The 23702-nt window shown below is 40.4% G+C and overlaps 1 protein-coding gene across 1 annotated transcript; it reads right to left on the bottom strand.

Annotated features, from left to right (window-relative positions):
- Window positions 1-4658: 4658 nt before the first annotated feature.
- Window positions 4659-20592, bottom strand: LOC105473392 (chaperonin containing TCP1 subunit 2). Its single transcript, XM_011727192.2, has 16 exons — window positions 20449-20592; window positions 19662-19736; window positions 19188-19253; window positions 18381-18492; window positions 17996-18072; window positions 17746-17858; window positions 16762-16964; window positions 14304-14404; window positions 13353-13480; window positions 12851-12954; window positions 9168-9287; window positions 8676-8804; window positions 8374-8477; window positions 8030-8129; window positions 6217-6358; window positions 4659-4932 (listed from the first exon to the last, which is right to left on the bottom strand). Exons 1-16 carry the CDS (start codon window positions 20449-20451, stop codon window positions 4902-4904), a joined length of 1608 nt encoding a protein of 535 aa, XP_011725494.2. The 5' UTR covers window positions 20452-20592; the 3' UTR covers window positions 4659-4901.
- Between the last annotated feature and the right edge of the window lie 3110 nt (window positions 20593-23702).

The raw sequence follows: 23702 nt of genomic DNA on the forward strand, positions 1-23702 counted from the left end.
AAAGTCCTGAATATAAGAGATATAACCACAATTTGGTCAAATGTTCCTGGCTTACCAAAATAGGAAAACACACAGACATGATTACCAAAGATGCATTTGCAAATTTCTAAATGAATATACTTTGATCCTTATCTATTATTCTAGAATTAACTTAATCACCAAAGTACTTGAAAACACGGGACTATTTCTTGGCATTAAATCTGTTTAAGGGGCAGGAAGCATGTGACTGAAGACATGGGTCCTGTTAGATACTTTTACTCTGCCTTTTGCTCGTTTTTTGTTTGTTTGTTTTTAAGCACACTATTTGTCATCTCAGTACCATAGAAAGGATACTACTACTATTTGAAAACAACAAGATATGCATGCCTTTCTTTCCTTATGGACTGTCCACTTCTGGCAAACACTAAGCAGGTCTTATCATTGAATCATCAGTGCCTTGTACAGTTCCACCACACTTCTTGAAGATGGGAGATTTTGTCAGTACCCAGCCCACGGGACAGGAGGAAAGGCTGACACGTGGAGCGCTGCTAGAGGCCGGGCCAGGTACTTTCCTCAGGTTAAGTTAATTCATGTCATTTTTTCAATACTCCTTTGAAAAGTGCTATTATATACTGCTCACAATTTTAAAATCATAAATGAAATCAGGGTTATCTTTAGTCTTCATATTGAGAATCTGAAAAGTTCTATAGTAATTTTGATTTTTAAAAAGGTTCTCTTTATATCTTCTATTGACCTAATATGCTAATACGGCACATGGCAGACTTTTATAAAGGGTTTTGTACAGAGTATTTTGTTGACTTCTATTATTCGGAGCCCTGGCAAGAAACTGCATTCACCCCATGTGATTACATGGAGAGACTTTAGTGAAGACAGGGTGAAGTGGGGGAAAAAACCAATAGCAACCCAGACACAATAGCAGCAGCTGTCATCACCTGTAAGACCGAACAGGGTAAAAAAACATTTCAGCCGGGCCCAGTGGCTCACACCTGTAACTCCAGAACTTTGGGAGGCCGAGGGGAGGTGGGCCACGAGGTCAGATCCAGACCATCCTGGCTAACATGGTGAAACCCCGTCTGTACTAAAAAATACAAAAAACTAGCCAGGCGAGGTGGCGGGCGCCTGTAGTCCCTCCCAGCTACTCAGGAAGCTGAGGCAGGAGAATGGCGTGAACTCAGGAGGCGGAGCTTGCAGTGAGCCAAGATCCTGCCACTGCACTCCAGCCTGGGCGACAGAGCAAGACTCCTTCTCAAAACAAAACAAAACAAAACACCGTTTCCCAAATCCATTAAGAGCTAAGAGCCATGGTAGAGGTGCTGCCTAACAAAGATATAGTAGCAGGTCTTGCAGGGATGCAGTTACCTCCAGAGACAAAGAGCAAAGGCAGGAAGAGAATAGATTCTGTCTCCCTATCTCCTGCCAGTGCATCCTCAGTTAAAGCAATAGAAAACCAATCCACAGGGAGCTGTGAGCAAGGCAGCTAGCAGGGGAAGACTGGATTTGGGTTTGACGAGTGTAAAACATCAAACCCAAATTATCCTTCCTCAGAGAAAAACTGAAGGTTAACTAGGATAGATTTTAAGCTCCTAAGCACTTAGACCCATTCCAAATTTCTACTTTCAGGTCACAAGTCTTGTGAAAACAAAAACTCACTACTTCCATGCTTGCTATTTCTGAGTTAAAAGAAACTCCTTCCGTCACTCATACACTGTTGGTGGGAATGTAAATTAGCTCCACCTTTATGGAAAACAGTATGGAGGTATCTCAAAGAAATAAAGTTACAACTACCATTTGACCGAGCAATTCCACTTCTGTGTATCTATCCAAAGGAAAAGAAATCATTTTATCAAAGACACCTGCAGTTGCAGCACTATTTACAGTAGCAAAATCACAAAGCCAACCACAAGCCACCAAAAGGTGACTGGACTTTTAAGAATGTAGTACATATACACCAATGGAATACAACACAGCCATAAAAAAGAAAAACACATGTCCTCTGCAGCAACACAGATGGAGCTGGAGGCCATTATCCTAAGTGAACACAGAAACAGAAAATAAAATCTCACATGTTCTCATTTTTAAGTGGGAACTAAACAAAAGCAACACGTGGACTTAAATATGGAGGAAATGGACTCTGGGGACTCCAAAGCATGGAGGGTAAGATAGGCATGAGGGCTGAAGTTACCTATTGGGTCCGGTGTCCAATATATGGGTGATGGATATGCTAGAAGCCCAACCCCCATCATCACACATAATACCCTTGTGACCAAGCAGCACATGTACCCCAAATCTAAAATGGTAAAACCTCCATCCTAAAACTGTTAACAGGCCAGGTGTGGTGGCCCAGGCCTGTAATCCCAGTACTTTGGGAGGCCGAGGCGGATAGATCACAAGGTCAGGAGATCGAGACCATCCTGGCTAACACGGTGAAACCCCGTTTCTACTAAAAATACAAAAAAAATAGGCGGGTGTGGTGGCGGGTGCCTGTAGTCCCAGCTACTCGGGAGGCTGAGGCAGGATAATGGTGTGAACCCAGGAGGCGGAGCTTGCAGTGAGCCAAGATCACACCACTGCACTCCAGCCTAGGCGACAGAGCATGACTCCGTTTCAAGAAAAAAAAAAAAAAACCGTTAACAGGAGTTAGGTCTAGGTCATACTTACCTCTGAAACTGAAAAGATTATTTGTGAACTTGAGATTTTTCTAAAGACAACAATCAGTAAGGGCTTCAGAATATATGAAGGCAAGGTATGGCTATATTTTTGAATATAGTAGTTTCCATATTCTTACTTTTCTAAACTTCTTCATTGGCCAATCTGTTTTAAGGTCTTTGGAGAAAATATGCCTAAGTACCTAAGAAAATATGTGTAACTCCATGCCATCTGGTCCCTCAGGATAAACTCACCTGTCCCACCACATCCTTTGTGGGTTCTCTCATATGCTCTCCTGCTCCACCTACGTCAGTTGTGAGGATCACAACTAATGTGTGATAAAGCACTTAAAAAAAAATCACACAGCAGATGGTATTGCTATTCAATCAGTGTAATTCTGATAATGTCACATTTTTCTAGTTTTAATCTCATCTACAAATATTAAAATATTGAGACAAATTCTCAGATGTCTCAACTTTTCCCCTGACCCTGAAACAAAAACATGTTTGGTCTATCAGTGTGTCTTTAGAAATCCTTTGCTCCTTTATGGGAAGGTCCCTCCATGTTAGCACAGCTGTCCAATAAAAACTCAACCTGTTGGGCTCTTACTTCTTGTCTATTCTGCTACATACTGATGCAGTAACAGCCTCCAAATCTAGAGCTGCCTTTTAAACCAGCGAACTCAGTCCATACTTACACCCATTCTCATTCTCTTATCCACTTACCCAAAACAAAAACCCTTTATATATATATCTAAAAAAAAAAAAAAAACCCAATCAGTACCAATACTTAAGTCTAACCATACTCTTTTTAGAGAAATTACCTTACAAAGCATTGGAGAGAGGTGCTGTAAAACCAGCCTGGGCAGCACAGCAAAGTCTGTCTCTACAAGTTAAAAAAAAAAAAAAAAAAAAAAAAAAAAACACACATCAGCCAGGCATGATAGTCCCAGCTACTTGGGTGAAAGAATCGCTTGAGCCCAGGAGACAGGGGCCGTATGAGCCTTGATCACACAACTGTACTCTAGCCTGGGGGACAGAATGAGATCCTGTCTCAACAAAAAAAAAAAAAGCAAAAAAACAAAAAGTACTTAGAGCACATCATCTTGCAACATTTAATATGACTTTTTCAAGCATAAAAATATCATGTAACATAGAGACCAGCCTGGCCAACATAGCAAAACCCCGTCTCTACTAAAAATACAAAAATTAGCCAGGCATGGTGGCAGACTACTATGTAATCCCACCTACTCGAAAGGCTGAGGCAGGAGAATCATTTGAAACTAAGAGGTGGAGGTTGCAGTGAGCCGAGATCGCGCCACACTGCATTCCAGTCTGGGGGACAGAGGGACACTCCGTCTCAAAAAACAGAAAAAAAAAAAAAAATCACATCACAGCATTGTAATTTTTTCCAATGCAAGAGACAGCATTTAGACTACACAAAATTAAATGAGTACTAGTTTATGGCATTTTCACTGAACAAAATTAAACGGGTAGTAAAATTTACACTTTTTTTTCTTTTTGAGATGGGAGTCTATCACGCAGGCTGGAGTGCAGTGGTGCGATCTTGGCTCACTGCAACCTCTGTCCCCCAGGCTCAAGTGATTCTCCTGCCTCAGCCTCCCAAGCAACTGGCATTACAGGCGCCCACCACCATGCCCAGCTAATTTTTGTATTTTTAGTAGAGATGGGGTTTCACCATGTTGCCCAGGCTGGTCTTGAACTCCTGACCTCAAGTGATCCACCTGTCGTGGCCTCCCAATATTAGGATTACAGGCATGAGCCACCACGCCTGGCCATAATTGAGGGTTCTTATGGCCCAGCAACAAAACCAAAAGATTAATATATGGTGTGTTTATCACAATTAACTTGGGCTTATATTAATCAAGATAATTATTTCAAAAATGCAGATGGCCAATCATTAAGCTGGAAAATGCCATATTTAAAATAATCATTAATTTTCATTAAGTAGAGTTCAAACAGAATACACACATATAAGACATAAGAACCAAGTAATTGTTCAAATGTTTATTTTAATGCACAGTATGAGAAATGAACTTTTAAATCAACTGATTTGTATGGAAAATGACACGGCAAATAAATTAGACCTATGTTAAAGAGAAGGTCAGCTAAATAGCCAAACTTAAGGATACAAAATGGGCACCAATAAAGATTCCACAGTCTTCTTTAAGAGACTACCTTTCAAACACAACTTTGCTAGAAACTGGTCCAAAGATCAACGGCACGTGGGAATGCTTAACAGGGGTGGTGATCAGGGACACGTTTCCTATGAAAGTAAGAAAAAAGTCAACAGTGAAAAATGAAGAGCATGATTTTATCCGAAGTACTATACTAAATACAAACACAACTAGAATCCTGTACTAAAACTGTTATAGCTCTGCAATGGTTTGCATGTGTGTCCCCTATACAACTCACATTGAAACTGAATTCCCAATGTGGCAGTATTGGAAGTTGGGCTTTTAAGAGGTGACCAGGTTATGTCATGGACTAATGGGTTATACAGCAATGGGACTGCTGGCTTTAGGGGAGACTGAGCTAGCCACTCAGCCCCTCTCCGTGTGATGCCCTAGCACATCAAGACTGTTCTGCTTTGGGACTCTGCAGACACCCCCACCAAGAAGCAGCACCTTTTATTCTCATCTTTTATTCTTTGGTGACCATACAATAAGGGGGCACAGAACAATCTTTTGGAAAGATGGGATAAGGGTACTAGTAAATTTTTACTTAATGCTTGTTCAAGGATCTAAAGCTTGAGAAACACTGCTTTTAGAGGCAAACACAACAGTTAAGAGAAGCTGAAGAAGCTTAAGAATAGATCAAAGAGTACAGCATTATACAGGGGTCATATAAAGAGATAAACTTTTCAACCTTAGTAGCTTATGGAGGGACTAGGATGCTAACCACTGTCAAAAGAGTTATGAAGCAGCTGTCACAGGGCACTGATCTGAAAAACAAGTCCTCTGGAGATTAATAAGGAACATGAAAAAGAAGCCCATGGTCTGGTAAGTTTGGAAGGCTGGGTTAAACAAAATTAAGTTTCTTTACTGCAAATCACTCAGAATTTGCTAATAAAAGATACCTAATCTCTAAAACAGTATCAGACCAAACAAGGTATCACACATTTTTTAAGTGTATTTCAATTGTGGCTGAGGGCATTGACTTATTGTGAAGATTTCTGGGAGTAGGTGTGGCTATATGACATTGCCCCTAATCAGAACACTTTAGTTACAGAACTCAAGTTTCCTTTTGCTATAATTCTGTTTAAAGACAATAGAAAGCATCACAGCATCTATTGTCCTCAGTACTTGACCTTTCCAAGCATGGCTCTTTCTGTGCCTTTTCAATCCTAAGAGCTACCTCAGCTGCCCATCCTCTTAAGTTTTTCTGGCTTAAGTGTTAAGAGTTGTGATATTTTAAATAACTTACATAATACTTTTATCCAGGCAAAACTGTCTCTGCTTTTCATTAACTCTAATTATAAAATGAACACAGCTCCCTAATTTTTTTGTTTTGCTGTTAATAATTTTTTCTGAGAAGAGTGTTAGGGTACCTGGGTGCTGCTTTGATGATGTTGTCCACACGCAGAATCACCTCTGCTGCTTCAGCTGCACTCAGAAGAACCTGTCGCTTCACTTGAAAACTTTCTGTTATACCCAGGATAGCCATATCGCCAATGGTGCCTTCCCTCATATCTAAAAAGAAAAAATGTTTACTAAAAAGTAGTTTTAACTATCAAAACATCTCTAATGATTTACAATAAAAATTAATCCTGTTATTAATAAAATTAGGACACCAACTACTTTACTCAGTAGGTGGATATGCCTACAAATGAGCTCAAAGAAAGCCTTTAGATCACCTGTGATCAGAAGCTGGAGACTGGCTTGGCAAACATGGTAAAATCCCGTCTCTACTAAAAATATAAAAATTAGCCGAGCATGGTGGTGGGCACCTGTAATCCCAGCTACTCAGGAGGCTGAGGCAGGAGAATCACTTGAACCTGGGAGGTGGAGGTGGCAGTGAGCTGAGATCATGCCATTGCACTCTAGCCTGGGCAACATGAGCAAAACTCTATCTCAAAAAATAAACAAATAAAATAAAAGGGGCCAGGCTCAGTGGCTCACACCTATAATCCTAACACTTTGGGAGGCTGAGGCAGGAGGATTGCTTGAGGCCAGCCTGAACAACATAGTGAGATCGCCCCCATCTCTTAAGAAAATAAAAATAATTTAGTCAGGCATTGTGGCATGTGCCCTAACTACTTGGAAGGCTGAGGAAAGAGAACTGCTTGAGCCAGGGGTTCAAGGCCACAGTGAATTATAATGGTGCCACTGCACTCCAGCCTGGGGAACAGCAAGACCACTGTCTCAGTAATAATAATAATAATAATAATGATGTCAACTACTGGTCACCCTATTAATTAGAAGACAACAATGTCAAATAATGAAAAACAAATGGGGGCCAGGCACGGTGGCTCAAGCCTGTAATCCCAGCACTTTGTGAGGCCGAGACGGGCGGATCACGGGGTCAGGAGATTGAGACCATCCTGGCTAACACGGTGAAACCCCGTCTCTACTAAAAAATACAAAAAAACTAGCTGGGCGAGGTGGCGGGCACCTGTAGTCCCAGCTACTTGGGAGGCTGAGGCAGGAGAATGGTGTAAACCTGGGAGGCGGAGCCTGCAGTGAGCCGAGATCCGGCCACTGCACTCCGGCCTGGGAAACAGAGCGAGACTCTGTCTCAAAAAAAAAAAAAAAAAAGAAAAACAAATGGAAGAAAATTCAGAAGTCATCTACACAACTTCTCTTCTTGTGAGAATCCTGCTTCACTTTCTCACAGATTAACCGGTGCTCCCTCTTGTTCAATGACAGGATTATCTATCTTCTTAAGACTACTCTATAATGTCCAGCACAGCTTGTCAGAAAGTTTTTCAATACGAATTAAATCTGCCTCATTGGCCACTCTTATCTATGGACTGGAGATCTGTGATCTGTACTCAAGATTATCTCGCAGTAAGTTTACTATGAAATTAGGAATTAATACTGATTGTATAAGCAACATAATAGTTTATGTTATTTTCCAGAGTGTAAGTATTGTTTATATTTAAATCCTATAGTCATTATATACCAAATAGTTACAAATCTTCTAATCAGTTTTATATGTCTTATGGAATAACAAAGTTTGGGAAATGCTGAGCATATAAAGTCACACACATTTTCCCAGCACATATAATGGTTACGAGGACAAAGCAGAAGAGTCTTTTATATGGTTGGTTATCGTTAACTCTTTATGCTCCAAAAGAAAAAAAGGGCCGGTGAAAAGAGTTACTTTTAACAACGGCCACAAAGTTCCCCTTGATTGCTTACCCAGTCCAGCAGTGGTATTGCCTTCACTGTGAGCAGCCCTGAGCTGGGCCACCAGGTCTGCACTGTCATAGCCTGCATTGTCAGCTATGATGGTTGGCAACTATGAAATGAAGAAAACAAGTAACTACTCACTCTAAGAACCACTGATTTACTCCTAACTAGGATAGCTTTTTAAAATTATGCATTTAGAAACAATGTAATATCTGCTTCAATTACTGCTCACGAAGAAGAGAAACTCCAGAATTAAATTTAAAAGCAGTATTAACCAGTTTATTTTCTACTCATTTTAAAACTATCAATAACCACAAAACTTAAGTTCAGATCTCTCATTCTGATTAACTTACCATTCTCAGTGCTTTAGCGTAAGACTCCATTGCAACAGCTTCTTTGCCTGGTGTTCTATTGGCAAGCTGTGTCACAGCATGAGCCATCAACATCTCAGAACAGCCTATAGATTAAATTTCCAACAAAATATTGTAAAACTTAGTTGTCTCCAAGATACTGAATTACTGACTTTAAGATATGCCAAGCATTTTAAAATTTAGTGCAAAGGCAATATAAAGTTTCTATAAGAACCATTAAAACCACTTAAGACTTATATTGTACTTCAAGAAATAAAAATATTCAACATTTTCTAAATGCTTACCTCCTCCATAAACTGTTCTAGAGTCCTTTACAGTTTGCGCAAGAACACAAAGAGCGTCATGCAAAGATCTTTCTGCTTCATCTAAAATTTGTTGAGTGGCACCACGCAAAACAATGGTACAAGCCTCACCTAAAATTAAAAGTCACAGTGACCACTTAGGGACAAAAAGTTTGCCTTCTATTATTTATACAGGTGTTGGTTATATTACTGGGTTCTGAAAGCTGATCTGTCTTCCTGTATTATACATTCTCCAACAATCAAGGTTCATAATGGTTCTAAGTTATCAAGGAAAAAAACTATGTTGAACATGCACTTTTCACAAAGACACAGTAATACAAGATTGACCTCAAGAGACTGAAACAAAATATGTATCATGCTTCTGAAGAGTTAAGACTTGTAAGATACACTATTCTAGTAATTACAATAGCCTTTACTTCAACAGAGCCTAGCAAGAATTTAGACACCTTAACCAGGATCTACATAATCACTCACCAAGGGCAACCCCAGAAAAGTGAATGAGTTTGTCTTCTCCAATCATGACTTCCTCGATAAGTTTGCAACTTCCAAGCTTCACCAGTTCTGGGTGATCAAAGGTAGAGGCAATTTCACCACCTATAAACATAAACATTTATTAGCTAAATGCACGGCAGGCTTAAAATTCCTGTTTTCTAATAAACAGTAATGGATAATGATAGGTGATGTGTTTAACATTTTAAAGATTGATTGCTTATTATATACCAGGCACTCTTTAAATACTTCATATTGACTAATCTTTAAAACAATCCTCTTGGATAGGCTCCATTATTATCCATTTTACACATGATAAAAATGAGGCCAAGAGGTTTACTTTCCTATCCAAAGTTACCCAACTAGGATGAACATAAAAAGCTGGGGTTCAAACCCAAGCAGTCTGGCTTCAGATCTATAAGCACACACTATACAATACTACCTCCCAAAGGTTAAAGTGAGTCTTAAAGCAGTTACTTTTGAACTGAAATTCAGATTCTCTTCTGAATCCAATCTGTAATTCCCAGCACAAGACATGAAAATATTTGTCCTGTATGTCAACCACTATACACTTCATGAACCGCTTAATAATCACCTGGTATCTCTATCACAAATGAAATGTCCTAAGGCCTAAAAAAAAGAAATGCATACTACGAATTTCCCAGACCAAATTTAATAAGAACAAATTAATTTTAGTCCTTATGTCTCATTTCTATTCCTATTTTCCCTCCATCTTCCATGCTGTAAACTGAACAGGTCAGTCACTTCATTCCCTATTTCCTAACTAAGCAAGTCAAGTTTCCATTTCAAAATTCTTTTCTCTAGCTGACTACTCTTTTCATAATGTGAACTGCATATATTATCAATCAACCCTTCTCTTCCTATTCCTTACTGATAAATCTGTCAATGCCCTATTATTTATTTTACAATAAATTCATAAAGACTCTGGTCTTCTAAACTACTAATTTATACTCATAATTTGTATAAAGTTCTTTTTACTTCTGGCTGAGAAAATTCTGAGACTGCTTTGTGTTCTAGATGTGAGACACAACAGATATTTCAGATGTCATATCCAAAAATAACACTAACTTGGCTTATGAAACTTTTCACTTCATCCTTCTACATGTAAGGCTTTGTTTCTTTCTTTTTAAAAAGACAGTGTCTTGCTATGTTGCCTAGACTGGAGTGCAATGACTGTTCACCAGGCACCATCATAGCACACTACAGCCCCAACCTCCTGGGCATAAGCAATCTTTCTGCCTCAGTCTCTTGAATGGATGAAACTACTGGCACATGCCACCATGCCCAGCTCAAGACATTTAATGACACCTGCAAGAACCAATGTTATCAAACACCTTTGACAACTACTGAGCTTTTAAGGATGGGAGCCACCATGTGGTCAACTTCATAGACGTATAATTGGTGTACTTTAAATAAACATTCTTCTGGGTATATACAGCAATTTCATGTCAAGACCTTACGATACATTTATCCCATCAATATATTATTACCATTTACTTCTCACATCTTTTTTTTTTGAGATGGAGTCTCGCTCTGTCACCCAGGCTGGAGTGCAGTGGCGCCAATCTCAGCTCACTGCAACCTCCATTTCCTGGGTCCAAGTGATTTTCCTGCCTCAGCCTCCCAAGTAGCTAGGACTACAGGCGCCCACCACCACGCCTGGCTAATTTTTGTATTTTTAGTAGAGACAGGGTTTCACCATATTGGCCAGGCTGGTCTCAAACTCCAGACCTTGTGATCCGCCCACTTAGGCCTCCCAAAGTGCTGGGATTACAGGCGTGAGCCATCGCACCCGGCCTCTTACATCTTTATTTTGTGGAACTAAAGAATGAATTACACAAACATGAGCATCTTAAATTTTGTTTATTTGTCGCCTTAAAGCATCAAGTATGCAGCGGCTCCTAAAGAACTTTAAAGCAGGTAAACCCACTTCAAGTAATTAGAAGAAAATGTCTCTTGGTTAGAGGAAGACTATGCTTCTCAAATGATTTTAAAAAATGTCTTAAGAGATCATTCTGGGATGAGACCAAGTCCACTCTCCAAAGGTTAGTACACTATAATTTCTTCTAATAATCATGGCAGTTCCAAACCATGTGGCAGCCCTACTGACTTCACAACTCATAACCCATGTGTCCAGTTCTCCTTAATTCCCATTTCCAAACCCACTTTCCAACCTATTCATTCATTTTCAAGGACCTAAAATCTAGAAAAATCTGTTAAACTTAGTTTTCTAGGGCTTAGAGTTTACTATGAAAACCATTAACAAAACTATACTTATACCCCTAAATCTATAAACATTTAATAAACAAAAATTTTTAAACCATTAGTTACCACAATAAAGAGCAGACAAGCTACATTTTTTTTTTTTTTTTTTTTTTTTAATTTAAAGACAGGGTCTTGCTCTGTCACTTAGGATGGAGTGCAGTGATGTGATCATAGCTCACTGCAGCCATGAACTCCTGGGCTGAAGAGATCTCCTGCCTCAACCTCCCAAGTAGACGACTACAGGCATGTGCCACCACGCCTGGCTAATTTTTTGTAGAGACAGTCTTACTATATTGCCCAGGCTGGTCTTGAACTCCTGGCTTCAAGCAATCTTCCTGCCTTGGCCTCTCAAAGCACTGGGATTACAAGAATGAGCCACTGCAACCAGCCTGAACTCTTAGGTCATTTTGATATAGACAGACATGTCTGATTTACAAACACAGTTTCTATTTGACTCAACTGGAATTATATCACTCATACTTCTTTTAAAGGGTATTGAGGTATACTAATTTCCATTATACAATGTTGACTGTTTCACTTATGCTAACCTTTATTACTTTCAGAAACTTAAAAAAATTAATAAAAGTAATGTTTCAGTACTTGACTCACTCTTCAGCATACAGTAAGTGTTCAATAAAGGTTACCTATTATAACTGTACTACTACAAAGGACACAAAGCATTCAGCTACTTACTTGGCAATAAAAACAAATGAACAAACTAGATAAATATAAATAGACTTAAGACTTTTTAAAGCTCTAGTTTGTTCAGATTTTAACAATGGTCTTACAGGTTTGTGAGAAAAAATACATCTATCTTTTTTTTGCTGTTGTTGAGACAGGGTCTCACTCTGTCGCCAAGGCTGGAGTGCAGTGGCACGATCTCCATGATTGCAGCCTCTGCCTCCCAGGCTCAAGACAGTCTCATCCCTCAGCCTACCAAGTGGTTAGGATCACAGGCACTCGCCACCACACCTGGCCAATTTTTTTTTTTTTGTAGGGATGGGGTTTCGCCATGTTGCCCAGGTTGGTCTGAAATTCCTGAACTCAAGCGATCTGGCTGCCTCGGCCTCCCAAAAGTGCTGGGATTACAGGCACGAGCCACTGCACCCAGCCAAAAATCTACCCTTAAAACAGTGACACAATGAAAGAAATCTATACCTACAGCAAACGTGGTATATAATTTGGTATAGTAAATGTAATGTATCTGCATATCTAAATTAAAGATATCCAAGAGTATAGATTTCAGAATAACTGTTGAAATTCTAAACTCCTTAAAGGGACTCCTTCCTTTGATTTCTTAACAATGAATTGCATATAGTAACAAATAATAAATCCAAGAGTGACTATTGTGTTTGTTAAAAAAAAATACCTTTTTTCCATACCTGTGACAAGAGCTAGGCGTTCCACACCTGCAAAATCTGCATGCTCAATAGCCATGACACCAGCAGCACCAAAGAGCTGTTCAGGATAATTATAAATTAATTGCCTGTAAATAAAATATATGAAAACATTATGCTCAAAACTATTACAAGATAAACTATATTAGACTAAAAAACAAGTAAACATTTTTACCACACAAGTAAAAGAAATGCAAATTAGAACAAGATTGCATTTCTTACCTGTATAGAATTTATCAATTACAGTACTAATGCATCCACTACTAGCATTGAAAACAGGTGTTCTTTATTATAGTAACTGTATAAATCAATCCCATAATTCTGGCCACTGTAAGTGTGCATAAATCACAGTTTACAAATTATGAAAATCCATAATTTAGGTGAAGTTATGTAAGGCAGTTCCTAACAAATCATTAATTCAACATAAGTAAATATAAAGTATTCCTTAAACTTTCATAGAAAAAAATCCTTTCTTACAAGCACAGACCTGTTAATAAAGCAATTTATTCCATGCTTAAGAATACGTTCAACTTTCTCCTTCATTTTTTCCTTTTCCGCATGTTCTATTTCTGCAACCTTTGCTGTAGAATCAACTCTTACCCGGGAACCAAATATCTAAGACAAGAAAAGCATAAAGAGAGCATCAGTTTCATTACTTTTTTTTTTGAGATTGAGTCTCGCTCTGTTGCTCAGGCTGGAGTGCAGTGGGGCAATCTCGGCTCACTGCAACCTCCACCCCCCGGGTTCAAGTGATTCTCCTGCCTCAGCCTTCCAAGTGGTTGGGATTACAGGTGCACGCCACCACGCCCAGCTAATTTTTGTATTTTTAGTAGCATGGGGTTTCACCATCTCATACTGGACAGGTTGGCCTCGAACTCCTGACCTTGTGATCCGCCTGCCGGGCCTCCCAAAGTGCTGGGATTACAGGCGTGAACCACCATGCCAGTCCTCATTACTCTTTTTAAAGAGTCCCATAGCATATCTCAACATTTTTACCAATGTATATATCAAAAAGTATATACATGTGTATATATACAATAGACACCTATCCCAAGCTTTTTAGTGCAATTGATTCCTGAGTTTATAGAAGCCAGCAATTTTTTTTTTCTTTTTTTTTTTTTTTTGAGACTTTAGAGACAGAGTTTCACTCTTGTTGCCCAGGCTCGAGTGCGGTGGCACAATCTCCTGGGTTCAAGCGATTCTCCTGCCTCAGCCTCCCAAGTAGCTGGGATTACAGACATGCGCCACCACGCCCAGCTAATTTTGTATTTTGTATTTTTTTTAAGTAGAGACAGGGTTTCTCCATGTTGGTCAGGCTGGTCTCAAACTTCCGACCTCAGATGATCCACCGCCTTGGCCTCCCAAACTGCTAGGATTACAGGAGTGAGCCACTCCGCCTGGCCAGCAATTTGAATTTTTAAAAAGTACAGTTACATACCTTTATTTTGTCTGTATCCATACCAGTATTTGCAATAAGAATTTTAGCATTTTCAATTCGTTTTGGTTGATTTACTCCAATTTTTTTATCCAACAGAAAGCCTACAATAAATATAAGAACAGTATCATATTTAATACTTCAAAGCAGCCTTAGTAAATCTTATAAAGCTGTCTGCTTTATCATATCACTATTTCAAAGAAGCTATTTAAGTCCAATTTACCAAGCTCTTAGAAGGTATAAAAGCAAGCCTGTCTAACCCACCTTATTCTGTTGTTGTTTTGCTTTGTTTTAGGCTTTTAGCGCCTGAAAGCCATGGATTTTAGCTTCTGTCTCTAGTGATAAGAAAAGAGGGATGAGGAAGGGGCTTTACTGGCCCAACCAGAAACAGAAACTAGGAACCCATGACTGTATTCTCTTCCTTGGACACTCCTGGTATAAAGCATCCCACTAGAAGAGTTATTACAAAATTCATTTAATGGGTTACTTAAAAAATAATATATGAAACAGGAAATATGAGAACACAGTACAGACAGTAAAATTAAACAGTATTTTGAAACTTTTGTTTCAGATATATACTACACCCACATTTGTATGGGTTGCAAAATAAAGACAACAGGTTAAGTCCACTTTTATTAGCTTGAAATCACCATCACAAGAGAAAAACTGAAGATTCAGGTATTGAGGCTGGTGGTAAAAATGAAAAACCATGGACAATAGAGTCAGATAAACCTGACCCCAATCCTGCCCCTGCTGCTGGCTATATAACCTTGGACAAATTATCCAACCAGAGATGCTAATTTGTAAAACAGGAATGTAACCAGTGGCAGAGGTGCTAGTTACCAGCCTAGTCCTGTTGCTTTGAAATCATCATACAAACCCAGTACCACCTACCTCTCCAGGTCTTTTTTGGTTATGTTAGAAACTTTTCTCTTACGAAGCCACCTTTATCTTGGGTTTTCTACTCTATTCAAGTGAACTTAATCCTCACTCACCAGGTCATGATGACTAAATGACTAAAGTTCCTATTACAATTCCTAGTACACAGCAGACATTCAAGAATGGTGCTGCTTGTGCTACTATTCTTGTTGTAATGCTCCTATTAGAAATGCTACACAGCAGCCAGGCATGGTGGCTCACGCCTGTAATCCCAACTCTGTGGGAGGCTGAGGCAGGTGGATCACCTTAGGTCAGGAGTTCCAGACCAGCCTGGCCAACACGGCAATAATCAGTCTCTACTAAAAATACAAAAAAAATTAGCCAGGCATGGTGGCACACGCCTCTAATCCCAGCTACTTGGGAGGCTGAGGCAGGAGAATCGCTTGAACTGAGGAGGCAGAGGTTGCAGTGAGGCGACATCATGCTGCTGCACTCCAGCCTGGGTGACACAGCCAGACTCCGTCTCAAAAAAAAAAAAAAAAAAAAAAAGAAATGCTACACAGCTCTTGTATATAAACTTAACTAAGAGTATTTTCAGAATCATGACATTCTCTGAAAACAAATCAAGACCTATAACATACACCAAAACCAGGACTCCAAACCACTGATAAAAGCAGAAGTTATAAAACACCATCTAATTCTTTTTTTTCCTTCTCTGTACGAGAATGCCTATACTTTTTGACAGGTCATTTTGTGAAGTAAATTCAATGTGAAGATGATCTGGAAAACTTCACTCTATAAACAAAAATGTACTACTAAGAAAACAGTACTTGTTATGTCTCATTTATCACTCTTTAAGAACTAGATCCTCTTGCCCTATAAACATACATAATTACTAGTTAATTTTTTAAAAATTCTTTTCTAAAAAAACTAGTCATCCCCCAGTATACAAGGGATACTGGTTCCAAGATGCCCACACACACCAAAATCCACACATACTTAAGTTCCAGGCTGACTGGAACCAGTAGATTTGAAAAGTTGGCCTGCTATATAAACGGGTTTCAAATCCTGCAAATACTGCATTTTCCATCCACACTCGGTTGCACATGCACAAACCACGGACACAAAGGGCTGACTATATTTATTGAAAAAACCTGCGTTAAGTGAATCTACATAGTTCAAACCCATGTTGTTCAATGGTCAACTGTACATCCTCGACAACCAGCTAACACAATGATATGACTGACCCAGACCCTTCCTGGAGAATACACATATAATCCTGGTAAAAGTACCATTTGAGAATAAATGATTTCTAGCAAAAGAAAACTACATTTCCTCTTTATCAGAGACTGCAAATAACTTCATGGTAGTTAAGTAAACTCTAGAGATCATCAACAATGCTGGAATAGTGTGGGAAGAGGAGTACACTCAATGAAATGACAAAAATGGTTGCACATATGGTATGTCCTTAAATTCAAGTTCACTGGCTTTGTAAAGTGTCACTGGTCCCAAAACAGAATTCACTCAGTATTCAGCCCTCAGCATCTAATCAAAGCTTCTTGTATCTGACATTCATACATACCTTCATCTAAATAAGAATCTGCCAAACTTCCTCCTAGCTTCTTGATAATATGAATTGCCTCGAGGTTGCCAGAGCCTTTCAGTCTGAGAACTGCTTCTACAGCTAACTTTGTAAAGTGGTCTTTGTGATGAGTAAGAAGTTTTGAGGATAATGTTGTGCCCGCAATATTCATTAAATCTTGACGGAATTTTACTTCATCGGAACTAAATAAAACCAACCAAATACACATATTAACCTTACTTTTCAAAATTTATCTAGATATTCATGTCAATAGATAATTTTACCCTAACTGGTCAAGTTTGTAAGCTATAAGAAAAGAATTAAACCTCAGCAGTAATCAAGAAACACAAATTATTTTCCCCACCAAACTGGCAAAATGCCAAAAAAAAAAAGTGGGGGGTGGGGTACAGCACACAAGCAAGCAAAAATCTAATATTGGCAAGAATATGAGAAATGGCTGGGCACAGTGGCTCACGCCTCTAATCCTAGCACTTTGGGAGACTGAGGAGGGTGGCCTGTAATCCTAGCACTTTGGGAGACTGAGGAGGGTGGATCACTTGAGGTCAGCTCAAGACCAGCCTGACCAACATGGTGAAACTCCATCTACACTAAAAATACAAAATTAGCTGGGTATGGTGGCACATGCCTGTAGTCCCAACTACTTGGGAAGCTGAGGCAAGAGAATCGCTTGAATCCAGGAGGCAGAGGTCGCAGTCAGCCGAGATCACACCACTGCACTCCATCCTGGGAAACTCTAAGAGTGAGACTCCGTCTCAAAATAAATAAATAAATAAAAAGAATGTGAAAAACAAGTAATATTATACAGTTGCAAATGGGAAAATTAGTAAAAATGCCTTAAAACACTGGTCCCCAACCTTTTTGGCACCAGGGACTGGTTTCAAGGAAAACAATTTTTCTACCTGCATTAAGCATGTTATGAAAGAACACTAAATGTTTAGAACAGTAGTACTTTGGTGTACCAACCCATGATCGACTGCAGAACTCAACAGTGCCTCTCTTGCAGCCTTTGTGGCTTCTCTCCAACCCGCTATGATGGTCTGTGGATGAATCTTTTTTGCAATTAAAGATTCTGCTTCCTATTAATAGTTATAAAATAAAAGTTATAAATAGAAAATTATTAAGCACTCAACAGTAAAGATGGAGGAAGTAAGGACTTGATTACCTCTGATACTCAAAAACAGTAGGAAAAACAGAGTTGCTCAGTTGCTCTTACCCTTAATAATTCTGCTGCTAAAACGGTAACAGAGGTAGTGCCATCACCAACTTCATCATCTTGAACCCTTGACATATCTAGAAAAAGAAATTAGTTAACTCAAAATTGCTTCTTTGCTTACTAAATTCTCCAAAAATATTCACTACCAATCTAAACTTATCAAGGTTCCTCATACAAAAAATTCTTTGGAACTTTGAGGTCTGAAATGCAACAGTTTACCACCAATATATGGCACTCCTGAAGCTTGTATTTTAACAATGATAATTAAAACCCAGTGGATATCAATTGACAGTACAATTGGTCAACGCAGCCTATTTATAAAGTTATTTCAAAAATGTTAACCAATAGTATTATTAGGTTGGTGAAAAAGTATATTCAGACTTACCAACTAAAACTTTAGCTGCTGGATTGTCAACACCAATGTTTTTCAGAATAGTGGCACCATCATTGGTTACCATAAGAGAGGCATCTCGTCCGCTGCTTAGAAGAATTTTGTCCTAAAGGGAACATAATTGGTTCAAGTTAAGATATAAGTACATCTTGAAGAATGCATGGTTCAATCAGTATTCTCATACAGTGCTAGTGTTATCAACACCCTGGATGGCTATTTTGTGGTATCCATTCATCAAATGTTTTCAATACATACACCATGTTAACCAAACCGTGGTATCTACCCCTAGAAACATCAGAAGCACAGGGAGACACTAGTTTTTGTTTCAACACTGTTAACTGCAAAAACAATGGAAAGAAACTATCAGTACAGCCATAATTAAATTATAAAATAATTAAGGCACAGGATAATATTTGACAGTTAAAGAGGCAGTATTATCTACTTACACTGAAAGGAATTTAAAAGACCAAGCTACAAAACAGTATTGATAAATAGTATCTATGTTTTATAAAACAGTATCTATTACATGAGTATAAAATACATAATAAAGTACACATAATTCTACATAAACAGAAAATTAGAAGTAGTACATGCAAATTATAACACTACTTGTCACTGAGGAGGGGCATAGGATTGGGGATGGTGATTCTGGGGACTCTGATTTTTACTAAGAACATACTTGTCTTTTATAATTAAACGTTCTAAAGATTAAAAAGCATTTTAAAATGTTTGTTATTAATTATATTTCCACTAAGGGCTCTAAAACAATATTAAAACATAAAACTTTTCTATTTTTCTTACCATGCCTTTGGGTCCCAAGGTGCTCTTTACCAAGTCTCCAATGGCGATGGCACCAATAAAAGAAGTCTGGAGTAAAAACCAAGGAGATTATCAGAATCAACTTTACCGTCTTCAAGTACAGTTTTATCTTTATTTACTTTTTTTTTTTTTTGAGGCAGAGTCTCGCTCTGTCCCCCAGGCTGGAGTGCAATGGTGCGATCTCAGCCCACCGCAACCTCCGCCTCCTGGGTTCAAGCGATCTTCCTACCTGAGGCTCCCAAGTAGCTGGGATTACAGGCGCCCGTCACCACGCCCGACTAATTTTTGTATTTTTAGTAGAAACGGGGTTTCGCCATGTTGGCCAGGCTGGTCTTGAACTCCTGACCTCAGTTCATCCGCCTAACTCGGCCTCCCAAAGTACTGGGATTACAGGAGTGAGCCACCGCACCTGGCCTCCAGTTTTATCTTTAAAACAAAAGTTAGAACAAGGCTTACCAGGCGAGCTGTCTCTGCTCTCTCTTCATCAGCTCCTGCCTTGAAGATGTTAACAGGTGCAAGGGAAAGGGACGCCTAAAAAAGAAAACCAAGAGGCATTTCGTTTAAGTACCAATACTCTAACACATACACTGAGGTGCCTTCCACTTGTCTTACAAGTGGATATCTAAGAGAAAACTCATTTACAATAATGTTTTCAAACAAATGAAGCTTCCATCATCGGAGAAGGCATTTAAGTGGGAGAGAGGGACTTGTAGGAGAGCGACATGGCTTTTCGGATTTACAAGGCCCCAGGAGTACAAACTATACACCAGCGAGACTGACAGTTACCTACGGCTAGACAAAAGACGATGTGGAACTAAGAATGAGGCAGGGAGGGGTTTTTTGCCATCGAGGGGACGCCTGCCATGCGGGCGAGGGAACGCGGCCTCCATCTTCCACCCTCGGGTGGCTCCGGCCCCGCCGCTCCAGGCTCCGCCCCTAGAGGGAGGGCGGGGCAGGTCCCACACTAGAAATTTCTTCGCTTGGGGTGAGGCGCGGGCCTAGGCTCCCGGGACTATGCAAAGGCCTGGGCAGGAGACGCTGGCTTTGCGGTCCACTCCTCCCCTTCGTGGTGGGCTCCACCGGCTGGCCTGGCACAGGCCGCACGCCCCACGGCTCGCACCATGTGCGGCGGGCCGGAAAGCCAGAAACGGAGCCTACAACCCCAGCAGGACAGAGGAAGCAGTGGGGTGCCAAGAGCACGGGGAAGCAGGGGCAGGGCAAGAGACAGGGAGGTCAGGCTCACCATAGTTCCGAGGAATTCCGCACACAAGTGAATCCCCTCACAGCTCGTGCTCAGGGACAGCAGACAGAAGGAAGCCGGAAGTGACGTCACACACCCTACTGTCGGGGGCGGGGCCCCGGCCTTCGCGTCCCTCCGGCTGGCCGTTACCGCCAGCAGGCGTCCCATTTTGATTGGAGCCCCACGGGCCGGAAACGCAGCCTTTCACACTGGAGGGGGCGTGGCCGCCGCTCGAGGACGGAGGAATTGGGCGGTTGAGAGAGGAACAACCCAAGAACAAAGAGGCGGCTGCCGCACGAGTTGCCATAGCAATGGAGTTCTTGCTCACACTTTGTTTTCTTAAATTTAATCTTTAAACATTTGTGTTAAAATCACACATGTACACAGTTCAAAGTGTTACGTGCCAATAATGAAACCATAATTTACCTACCTCACCACTTCCTGTCTCCAGGAAAACTGCTTTCAACTTTTTCAGTTTTTTGGGGGAGCTATTTACTATCATATTCCCAGATAATATTATTGCTATGTTAATTTTAAACATTATTTACTGAGTATTACAGAAGAGGACTTCCTTTTCTCTTACTGAATTTTCAAAGGTTATTTCTAACTGGACGTTGACTGTCCAGGCTAAGTAAGGTCTTGTGAACTGACAGAGACATTTATAGTATTTTATCTTTGCCCTATTTACTCATTTTCAGGAATTTTTGCATTTCAGTCTTTTTTTTCCTCCAATAGTAGAGACGACTTACTAGTCTTTGTTTATAATAAACTGAAATATTTGGGACTGATCTTGACACTCTTACATGTTTTGGCAGACATCAAGATCAGTCCCAAATATTTCAGTTTATTATAGACAGTTTTCTACTTTCTTTAAGTTGACGGATGTCTAAAGCAAAATTTGTTCTCTAAAAAATTTTTCTGTCATCTACTGATACCCTGTTTTCTCCCTTTGATCACTTAACAAGCTCCTTGGCAGGGCGTGGTGGCTCACGCCTGTAATCCCAGCACTTCGGGAGGCTGAGGCGGGCAGATCACCTGAGGTCAGGAGTTGGAGACCAGCCTGGCCAACAAGGTGAAACTTTTGTATTTCAACAAGGTGAAAATACAAAAATTAGCCGGGCGTGGTGTGCGCATGCCCATAATCCCAACTACTCAGGAGGCTGAGGCAGGAGAATTGCTTGAACCCGGGAGGCGAGGTTGCAGTGAGCCGAGATTACGCCACTGCACTCCAGCCTGGGCAACAGAGTGAGACTCTGTCTCAAAAACAAACAAACAAAAACCAAGCTCTTGGATTTTTCTTTTTCTGTTTTGTTTTGTTTTAGAGACGGGGTCTCACATGTTGCCCAGGCTGGCCTGGAACGCCTGGGCTCAAGCAATCTTCCTGCCTCAGTCTCCTGAATAGCTGGGGTCTCCTGGATTTTTGACATTGCTAACATTAACAGGAATTTTCAATTTTTAGTTGTTTCTACCCTTTGGATTTCCTCTAAGTGGGTTGATTTCCACCAGGGGTTGGCAAGCTGGGAGGAGTCAAACCCAGCCTGCCAACTGTTTTTGTATGGCCTGAGAGCTAAGAATAGTTTTTACATTTTTAAGTGGTTGAAAGAAATAAAAAATTTCCTGACACATGAAAATTCTGTGAAATTAATATTTCAGTGTCCGTAAAGCTTCGTTGGACTCCATGGGCATACCCATGCATATTTACTCTGTCACAATACAAGAGCAGAGTTATGTGGCAGAGTTGAGTAGTCACGACAGGTTGTGTGGGCACACGAATGCTAAAACATTTATTATCTAATTCTTTACAGAAAAAGTTTGCTGACCCTGGTTTACAGTATTCCTCAGGTCCGACATGAAAAGGGGGAGTTCAGACTGAACAAATTGTTTTTTTAAATCTCCCAAGAATTTTCTGTTCTTTGTAGGAAAACTTGGTCTTCTTTCAGGAAATGTACTTTCCTAGGCCGATCCCAAATCGCATTCTGGAATGAGAAGATTCACAATGAAAAACTAAGATTCCTGCACAATATTGAAAAAGGTTGTTTTTATTGTGGGCAAAATTACATACCTGGAGATATTTACTATGTCCTCTGGTACGCAAGCCTGAGACTGTATGTGATGGGGAAACCAATGACTGCTCCCTGCTGGGCTTTGAATGTAGCCAGAGGCATTTGGATGGGGAGAAGGAGGCAGGCCCTGCTACCTTGTGGAACTGAGGCTAGAGGCAGCCAGGAAGAGACCCTATGATGGGACCCTTGGAAATGTGTCCCTTCTCCATTGCATCTTTTGATCCTTCCTCCTTTCCTACTTCCCCCTCCTTTGATGACACCTCTACACCCAGAAGCTAAACACTCAGCTTCTAGACCCAGACTATATGAGTTTGAATTTCAACCATTTTACATGCTGGCTTTGTAGCCTTGGGTGGGTTTCACAGGCTCTTTAAATCAGTTCATTGAAGGCCATTCAGAGCATGATCAATGTGCTAGCTTACCAAAAACTGTCTCTTTTAGCTGTTTATACTTTTTTTTTTTTTTTGAGACGGAGTTTCACTCTGTCGCTCAGGCTGGAGTGCAGTGGCATGATCTCAGCTCACTGCAACCTCCGCCTCCCAGGTTCAAGCAATTCTCCTGCCTCAGCCTCCCAAATAGCTGGGGCTACGGGCATGCACCACCACGGCTGGCTAATTTTTGTATTTTTAGTATAGACAGGGTTTAACCATGTTGGCCAGGCTGGTCTCAAACTTCTGACCTCAAGCAATCTGCCCACCTCAGCCTCCCAAAGTGCTGGCTGAGATTACAGGCATGAGCCACCACGCCTGACTTTTTTTTTTTTTTTTTATTAAATTGAGACAGGGTCTTACTCTGTCACCCAGGCTGGAGTGCAGTGGCGCGATCTCCACTTACCGCAGCCTCTGCCTCCTGGCTTCAAGCGATCCTCCCACCTGTCTCGCGAGTAGCTGGGAATACAGGCATGCGCCACCACACCGGCTAATTTTTTGTATTTTTGGTGGAGATGGGGTTTTGCCATGTTTCTCAGGCTGGTCTTGAACTCCTGAGTTCATGCAGTCTGCCCACCTTGGCCTCCCAAAGTGCTGGAATTACAGGTGGAAGCCACTGCGCCCAGTCTATTTATACATTTTATAGTAATTTGTATTAGATAGGTTACAGGGCCTATGGAGGTAGTGAGACCTTGGGAATCCATGTTTCTGTGATTAAACACGTTGTGCGACTTTCTCCTGGCTCTTCTTCTGTCCTCTACTCTCA

This window comes from Macaca nemestrina, chromosome 10 (assembly GCF_043159975.1).
Source record: "Macaca nemestrina isolate mMacNem1 chromosome 10, mMacNem.hap1, whole genome shotgun sequence".
Taxonomy (NCBI): Eukaryota; Metazoa; Chordata; class Mammalia; order Primates; family Cercopithecidae; genus Macaca; species Macaca nemestrina.